Raw genomic sequence first — 9789 nt, 5'->3', positions numbered from 1 at the left:
GCGGCCCAGGGTTTCACCGGTTCACATCCTGGGCGTGGACATGGCACCACTCGTCAGGCCATGATGAGGCGGCGTCCCACATGCCACAACTAGAAAGACCCACAACTAAAATATACAATTATGTACTGGGGGGATTTGGGGAGAAAAAGCAAAAAGAAACAAGCTTGATACACTATCACTGGTACTCCCAGAAAAGAATGTGTAACCACAAGATAATCCAAAAAGATAATTGATGTTTCAACAGGGGAAGGTAGTATGAATTCTGCAAAATACTTATATCTTGCTCTGTTCTCAGAAATTATACATGCTTACTACTTGGTAATACACTGGTCCTCGCTTTGCAGGGTAATGTGGGGCCATAAAAATGACCACACAGCCTGAAATCATACAAAACAATGTTAATATTATCAATGGGAAAATTATGATTGCCTGACAATCTTCAAAAATTTCTGTCAAAACATTGAAACTTTTAGTGTACAGAAAAATGAAAAAATAGTAAAACTAAGGAGTGCACTGTAATTTTTTTTTTAAAGATTGGCACCTGAGTTAACAACTGTTGCCAGTCTTTTGTTTTGTTTTATTTGTCCTTCTGCTTCTCTCCAAAGCCCCCCAGTACATGGTTGCATATTCTAGGAGTGAGTGCCTCTGGTTGTGCCATGTGGGATGCCACCTCAGCATGGCCTGACGAGTGGTGCCATGTCCGCACCCAGGATCCAAACCTGCGAAACTGTGGGCCACTGAAGCGGAGCGCATGAACTTCACCACTCGGCCATGGGGCGGGCCCTACACTGTAATTTAAAACACTAGAAATGCTGAGAATTAAAGAGTCCTATTTCTTGTAAGAAACGTATCAAGGGTAGTTTGAACAGTGCTTGCCTTCTTGTCATGTAACAATACAGAGTGAGAATTTCTTCTATGCTTTGCAGAACTGTCATACTCCTTTCTAAGTTTGGGTCAGCTTCCAATATTTTGTCCTTAATGTCATGAAATAGCTCTGAGAGTGTTCTTTTTCACAATTTTGTGAAGGTTTTTTTGCTGACGTCACTTCCGGGACATGGTCATTCCTTTAGTCACAACCACTTTCCTCACTTGTGTCAGGAAGTTCACACAAACCAGTGTCAACACTCCCATGGTTAAGTATTTCTTCTATAATTCCACTGAAATTCCATTTGGATGTCACTTCCAGCATGTTCGCTTTTTGTTTCTTTATTGTGCTTTCATCTTTGTTGATCCACTCCCTATTTCAATTACCTATTTTTGTAAAATGTCATGTGAATTTATCACTGAGAGACACGGAGGCAGCACAACCATATATTTTGCTGTGTGTATGGGAACTGAGTAACAGAGGCATACTGACCAATCACCAAGAGACTCTGAAAGAAGTGATGTGATTGGTCACTGGTCATGATGGGCATCAGTTATTTACATAGTGACTTATGGACTGAAGAGCTAGCAACACGTTATGCAATTACTCACAGTTAACAGTTATCATACCCAATGTCACTGGGAGACTGGTGTTATTGAACTAACGCATGGTAACTGAAGTTCATGTATATTAGAACCATGCAAAGTGAGGACTACCAGTATTTCTATATAGCACAGACAAAGCCATTTCTTGATGCCCCAAATAAAGAAAGTTCTAATTGAAAGTCATCACTGTCAATCACCCGACAAGCAGTGATCAGGCTGTGTCCATGGAATCTGACTAGGGACAAACTTCTCCGTCCACGATTCCTAAGAAGGAGGGTTTCTTCAAAGGAAACCTAATCAGAAGAAGGCTGGAAAACCAGTGTAAGTTATGTCTAACCATAAAGGGACTTTGTGGAAGAATCCTTTGACTGATTTCTGTGTGCTGGAGTTTTGAATCTTTTATCCATTACCTTATTTAAACACAAACAGAAGATAATTAATTGCCATAGAGTCTGCTAAAGAAAAAGAGATCTCCCTCGCTCTCTGGCCAGGGACCACTACAACATTACCCAAGTTAAGCCATATGCAGTAAAAGCCTTCTTATGCCAGGATTTCAGAAGCAATGACGGGTGGAGTGAATCACAGATAAAGCAAGGAACCATTTAAAATAATGTGGAAGAGTGTGTATACACATACACTTTAGACATTTTATTTTGACTTAACCCACAGAAGCAGGTGCATTGTGCATTTGCCAATCTTTTGAAATAGAGCTGAGTCGGTCTGATGAGTCCAAGGACTAGAGCTGTCCTTTTATAAACCATATCCTTAAAGTGTGTCTGTGATTTCCACATTTCCAGTTTTGAGTTTTTTTAAGTGATACAAGAATACAAAAACTAGCAAGGTAATCTAAGTGCAGAATCTTTCCAGATTTTTACCGAATTCCTCCCAATCTCTTATAGCTGACCCACCCACACATAGTTCAACAGCAAATATTTTAGTTAACACTCCTGAGTCAGCATTCAACTTAAGTTTCATAGAAATAATTCTTTTTGTAATCAATTTTCATCAGTTCATGTAATTTTTATGAAGTTACATAATTACACTAATAAGAACAACTGGCCTAATAGCTTTGGGAACAAATCCAACAACTCTTAGCAGACACACAACTCCACTAGTGGGAGGGAGCCCAGGCCCCCAGGCTGCCTTGTGCTGACAGAGGGAGTGGAGAGCACCAGTTAATCGCGGGGCCAATGAAGACAGCAGCTCCTGCGTATAAAAGCTATTTAGAAACCAATTTAGATATGAAGAGCCTAAATTTTCAAATTCTTTTCTAGAAGACTCACCAGGTAAGGATGAAAGAATTTCTATATCTACTTGCTGGGTCTCTGGATTGTGGCTTAATATTTTTCCTTCCTTTCAAAAATAAAAGTCCAAGTCAAAAATCATCATGTGAAACATTGTGAATATACTAAAACTACTGAACTATACACTTTAAAATACTTAAAATGGTGAATTTTATGTTACGTGCATTTTATCTCAATAAAAAAATTTAAAAATAAATCAATATGTAGGGGAAATAAAACTCTCACACACCAAGCCAAAATCCCCTGATCTAAACCATCCCAAGGTCAGGTACACACAACCAGGGACCACCCCGATAGGCCAAAGCCTGCTAGTCATTCAAGCTAGCCAACCTTACCCCATTTCCCCCACCCTGTCTTGCCTGCCCGAGAAAACCCCAGTACAGGCTCTGGCCCAGGCTTTCTCCTCCCTCCTGCTTCTGCCTCCTGACCACACCCAGGTGCTTTCCTCCGTGGTGCTGCTCAATGTGGCATTCCCCTTCTCTCAGCACACACAAGTAAGAAACTCCTCTTTCAATAGCATTGACTCTCTGTATCATCACTCAGTCACCTCCATAAATTAAAATGCCACAGGTACAAATGAGACAGCATCAGGGGCTGAGGAGACTACATCTCTTGCAGATAGATTTGACTTTTGAAGACAACCTTAGTGATGAAGCTGGTGCTCAAGCTGGATAACAGCACTTGAGGCCAAAGCAAAAAAGAGCAATTGATTTTTCACTCTCAAAATGGTTTTGAAAGCACTTTCAAAAAAGTTCTAAAAATACCCAGAAAGAAAGTAAGCAAATAGCTTTTCAAGGTAATCACTATGATGAGCACTATTTAATATGCATTTAAAAAAATCAGTATCATCTAGAATCACAACTTGTAGAGGCTGTGGCTGTATCAATTCTATATTTATTTCCATTTCCTCACATATCACAGATTTAAATTAGTTATCTATGGTAGCGTGACAAAACATCCTGGTTTGCCCACAACACATCTGTTTACACATCTTTCCAGCATAATTATTAATATGATATTAACCCTTTTCACTCACAAGTGTCCTGCTGAGATGATAAATTATATGGTCACCCATATTAAAGGGGCTAAGAAGATGAAAAATATGATAAAACACCAATTACCCAGAAGTAACTGACCAGGCCCTCCACAAACTGATTCTTCTCCTAGGCTGCTTTTGAAAAAAGGTTCTCACCAAGATTTTAAAAGTCTTCCAAGGTATCAACTCAGATTAAATCAAATCTCCTCGTACTTTATATTGCTATATTAACATTACCAATTATTACTTTTTAAAAATGTACTTATATTCTGTATATTACATCAAAATAAGAAACTATGCATTTTAACAAGATTTTCAACAAAATTTTGAATGAGTGAAAAAGGGAAGGAAACACGTAATTCTGTAATCCCATTGACTGAGTCAAGCTTTTACTGAGCTGTTATAAAGCTCATATGCCAATATGAAGTCTCATATAGACACTAAGTGAGTAAATGCCAAGGATAGTATTTGTGAATTACCTGTGGTTAACTGTTCAGGTAAAAGAAACCATATTAGACCATAATAACCAGTAGTAATTCACAAATATAGAAAATAGATTCCTGTGATGAAAACAGTCAAACTTTCTGGCTGAGAGCTATTCTTTTCTTTCAAAGTTTAGGATCATGGAGGAGGGGTACTCAAATAAGTCTCTATGTCTAAGCTGATTAGAAAAAAGTGACTAAAAAATTAAAGTCGTCATTCTCATTCTACAATCTTCCCAAGTCTAAGGAATATACCACTGGGAGACCACACAGGGATACTACTCAAAAGTTTACATTTTGACGTTTTCCATTTCTACTTTACAACATTCTTTACTCAAAAAAATCTATATTATCCACATTAGCAGTATTAAATATGACTTTAGCTTCTTTAATACACTGACACAACTATTTTCAAATAAACAGCCTTACCTTGTAGTCAGACACATCCGGAGAATAATCAGATGTTAGTTCCAAAAGCTAAAAAAGAAGAAAACCCCCACAAATTCACAAGCCCTGTAGCACCTCTCCCCAACCCCCGAGAAAACATGCAGTGTTGGGGTGCCCACTCCACCACTCGGGGAGCCCCGCCATGAACCTATGGTAAAACAGGGGTTCCAGTGGGAGAGGTTTCTCTGGGTTTTGGGGGCTTTCTGGTGATATGTATAGCCTTCTCTCGTTGAGCCTTGCTAGGTCCTAGACACCAGGCTAAACCATTTTTATTCATTCACAAAGCAAACACTGAGCTAGGCAAGAGAACATGAAAGATATGATCTGGAAAGGTTTTTTTAAAATATATTTAACCTGATCTGCTAATGAGTAAGCTCATTTGGAGGGGGAATAATCTTTTTTGTTGTTGTTTGAAAACATACCTTAAATGCAATCTTTTCTCCAACTTGAGGGGCAGCTGCTAACAGCGGTAACAGACTGTAGTCCTTCTTGTGTGTCTCTACTGGATTCTGAAAAACAGTATTAGTCGTGTGACTTTGTAACTGGTGAGAAACTGGGAACCCATGACATCAACTCCAGACACACAACATGGGGTAAATTCACAATAAATAATACTTGCCTGGATAATAGTAGATGAGTTTGTTATCATTTCATTTAATTGCTGCTGCTTCTGATATTCAGCGTTTCTATTTAAAACACAGGAAACAGCATGCCCTCGTCCTCGGCCTCTCCCCCGCATGCCCCGACCCCGAGCTCCCTTCCAAGAAAGAAAGTCCTCTCCTCTACCCCAACCTCTTCCCATACTGGTGGGGAGAGTCACGTTGGGAGGAGGCCCAGCAGCCTGCCTGCCAGCATTTGAGTCAGAGTGTTTCCATCCAGTAGCATGTGGAGTCTGTGCTAATGGCCCTGGACCTGGACAACCCCTTCCTGCAAAGAGGCCTACTGTCTTCAAGAGACCTGCAGCCCGCTCCGGGGTGCTCTTTGACAACACACACTGGTCCTCTGAATCTGAACTAGAGTCTGAACTAGAAGATGATGTTCTGGTGGTCTTGCCCTTGGTGGGGGTAGAGTTAAACGCAGTTTTTATATTCGGTTTGTTGGCAGCTGTCTTTTTTGTAGAGGGTATTCCCTTTGATAACTCAGTGGATATTTTCTCTGAGGAATTTCTGACCTCCACGATGACATTGCTGAGACCATCACTGGTTGATTCATGATAAGACTCAGACTCTGAGGAGGAACTGGGACTGTCTTTTGCACGAACGTCCACGGCACCTTTCCTTTTGGATTTAACAGTGCTGTTTCTGGCAGGAGAATGTTTTGGAGGACTATGCTTCTGGATGGGCCATTCCTTCACTGTCTGTGCTTTAGAAGACCTGGGATTCTTTGCTTGTTTTTTATATTCACATTTCTCCTTTTTCTTTGGTGATTTTCTTTTGGTCTCTTCATCATCATCATCCACTAGACCACATGTGGCTTTGTTTTTCCTCTTGTTTTTTTTCCTCACACTCTCATTTGTGACAGCTTTTGATTCTAGATCCAAGGTCCTCTCATTGTCATTGTTCTCTTGCCTCTTCCAATGCTTCTTTGAGTCTCTGTAACCTAGTTCGGTTTCTTCATCCTCCTCCAACTTAAATGCCCGCTTCTTTGCTTTTCTAGGTAATGAATGAGTACCGTCACCATTACTGACTATTACAGGATTCTCAGCAACTCCTCTCTCTTCTAATTTAACTCTATCAAAAGAATAAGAGAGAAAGCCAGGGTGAGTAATTCATAAGCATGTCTCCAGGACGTGGTTACATACTGAGATGACTGCCAACTGTCACTACCATCAGGCAACGAGAAAACGTCACTTAAGAACAAAAGACTCTTTTCAACAAAATAGCCTAAATGACCTAACTTATGGTCAACTTTCAAATGACTAGTTTTATTTATTGAATACCTACTGCATCCCAAACATTTTCCATACATTTTCTCTAATCTAAACACCACCAGGAAGTAGGCATCTTTCACTTTAAAATAGATCACAAAATTACAGTTCAGACAAGTAACTTGCCCAAGACGCACAGCTAATAAGCAGCAGAAATGAGATTCAAACCTCAGTCTGTCTAACTTCAAAGCTCACAATCTGGGGCCAGCCCCGTGGCCAAGTGGTTAAGTTTGCGTGCTCCACTTCTGCAGCCCAGAGTTTTGCAGGTTCGAATCCTGGGCATGGACATGGCACCGCTCATCAGGCCACACTGAGGTGGCGTCCCATATGCCACAACTAGAAGGAGCCACAACTAAAAAAAAATACACAACTATGTACCAGGGGGCTTTGGGGAGAAAAAAAGGAAAAACAAAATCTTTAAAAAAAAAAAAAAGCTCACCATCCTTCCACTATATTATGTTGCCTACCCCAAATGGTGATAATGCTAAGTATCTATTTCTGTTTTGAAATGTGGGCTGCTTTTTTTGAAATCAGATTTCATTTTTATTTTGGTTAAATTAAATAGGAAACTACTGAATAATTCATGTTCTCTGGGGTAGTGATAGCCATTGTAAAATTCCATATTTTGTGATTATTAATTTAATGTGTCAACCTGACTGGGCCATGGGGTGCCCAGTTATTTGCTTAAACGCTGTTCTGGGTATGTCTGTGAGGGTGCTTCTGGATGAGATTAACATTTGCATTGGTACACTAAGTAAAGCAGACTGCCTTTCCCAATGTGGGTGGGCCTCACCCAATCCACTGAAGGCCTGAATAGAATAAAATAAAAACTGAGCAAGGGAGAATTTGCTCTCTCTCCCTAACTACCTTTGAGCTGGGACATGGGTCTTCTGCCTTTGGACTCAGACCAGAACTAGAACTTAAACACCATCAACTCTTCTGGTTCTCAGGCCTTCAGACTCGGACTATAACTTTATCATTGGCTCTCCTAGGTCTCCAGCTTGCCGACTACAGATCTTGGGACTTCTCAGCCTCCATTACCTCATAAGCCAATTCCTTCCAATAAATCTCATATCTCTATCTATATAGCTACCTATATCATCTCCTATTACTTCTGTTTCTCTGCAGAGCTCTGACTAATACACACTCCATCCAAAATGGTTACACTATAGTAAAGGAATTCTGTTCTTCCATGAACTGGCAATGGCTAATTCTAACACATGCGGCCCAATGACAGAAAGCTGAGTGTTTCCAACGTCAAGCACACGTTGGGTACTTAAAGATGCCTGCTAAAAACACACATTACACTTTCAGTACATTTATATCCAGCCATATTTTTCACCAAGTTTTTTCAGTGACCAGGGAAAGATGTACACAATCCTATTTGAAAATAAAGTACAACTGATTAATAAGAAGTTATAAGCATTCTTTCAATTTTTTCAAGGTATAGTAATCCTGTGGAGTTATCTCAATGTGGTAACTGAAAAAATTCCTCAATTATTCTTCAGAATACACAAATACACAGACACCTACAAGTCAAGGTAACATAAAGCTACTGATATCGAGAGAAATAAAACTCTGACAGAGCAGGGATTTAAGTTATAAAAACACATCACCTTCTGTTCCCAGCTGTGGACCTCAGCGTCTAGCAGGAAGGAAGTAATTCTTAAACTGGCAAAAGCTAGCTGGGCATCCCGTGAATCTAAAAACTTCTGGGAACTTCCAGAATATTGGATCCTTCTCTGACATTCTTGATCCATTTGTTTTCATTTGTAGCAATGCTATGATTCAAGTTACAATTCTGAGACAACCAATTAGGACCAAACTTTCCACCATATATTGTTGGCATACATACAGACTGCACAAGTTTTCTGGGGGCCAATTTGACAGTATCTATCAAATTTTAACATTTGACCAAGGAATACCTCTTCTAGGAATGTATCCTACTGAATCATTACCAAAGTACACAAAAACATACAATATTCATTACAGAAGTATGTAAAGTGAAAAACAGAAAACAACTACCATGGTCTGAAGGTTTGTGTCCCCCCCAGTTCATATGTTGAAATCCTAACCCTCAAGGTGATGGTGTTAGGAAGTGGGGCCTTTGGGAAGTGACTAGGTCATGAGGGTGGAGCCCTCATGAACGGAATTAGTGCTCTGACAAAAGAGACCCCACAGAGCTCCCTACTCCCCTTCACCATGTGAGGACACAATGAGAAAGTGCCATCCGTGAACCAGAGAGCGAGCCCCGACCACACACTGAATCTGCTGGCACCTTGATCTTGCACTCCTGAGCCTCTAGAACTATGAAAAACAAATTTCTGTTGTTTATAAGCCACCCAGTTTATGGTATTTTTGTTATAGCAGCTCAAATGAACTAAGAAATCCTAAAATGCCCATTAATAAGGGGCTGGTTAAAAGAACTGACATGATCATACAAAGGAGTATTGTATGGCATTTAAAAAGAATATACATCACATACTGTATATACTAAAATGAAGGATATCCACAATATGTCAGGTAAAAAAGTGAGGTGCAGGACAATATGTATATTATGATGACATGTGTATTTAAAAGTATAAGTACTTATTTTGCACTTGTATGGAAAGGATCTGGAAAGATATGCCCCAAACATAACTGAGGATACTTCCAGAGAGTGGGATGTGGGAAGAGCATGTGAGAAGAGAAATAAGGAACTTTTTTACTTTGAACAATTTTGAAATACAATGTCTTTAACAATAAACATTTTTTTGTTTTTGTTTTAAAAAAAAGAATGGGAAGGGACCACAAATAAATGTTCCAGAATGAAAGCAGCCCAGGCCTAACTTCCACTGGTCTCTGTTTACCCATAGGCATTAGACAAACATGTTCCTCAGTGAGAGAGAACAGCTCTCAGTATTTTATAGCCTAGAAACCACTAGCATGCTGTGAACAATATTCACTGTCAAGAGACCCAGAGCTGCACAAAGATCAGCAATCTTAATGGCAGGTATCATCTCTGGCACTCGAGGTTTCAGGAAACCAAACTACCCTCAGCCTGCTTCAGACACTTTGTCTTCTTAACTCCCATGACCAGCCCTCACAGACATGTCAGCCCTCTCAGGCAACGTCAGCCCTCAC

General features: G+C 40.0%; 1 protein-coding gene across 2 annotated transcripts in view; it reads right to left on the bottom strand.

Moving 5' to 3' along the window:
* The window catches only part of COIL (coilin), a 15968-nt gene that overhangs the window by 3290 nt on the left and 2889 nt on the right, over nt 1-9789 (bottom strand). For both annotated transcript variants that reach the window (XM_046677450.1, XM_046677451.1), the window contains exons 2-5: nt 5359-6469; nt 5162-5248; nt 4722-4769; nt 2754-2823 (exon numbers count right to left, since the gene is read on the bottom strand). In XM_046677450.1, the coding sequence (XP_046533406.1) occupies nt 2754-2823; nt 4722-4769; nt 5162-5248; nt 5359-6469 (1316 nt within the window). The remainder of the gene's footprint in view (nt 1-2753; nt 2824-4721; nt 4770-5161; nt 5249-5358; nt 6470-9789) is intronic.

Source organism: Equus quagga, chromosome 11 (genome assembly GCF_021613505.1).
Source record: "Equus quagga isolate Etosha38 chromosome 11, UCLA_HA_Equagga_1.0, whole genome shotgun sequence".
Taxonomy (NCBI): domain Eukaryota; kingdom Metazoa; phylum Chordata; class Mammalia; order Perissodactyla; family Equidae; genus Equus; species Equus quagga.
This window is presented reverse-complemented; position numbering and strand designations above follow the sequence as displayed.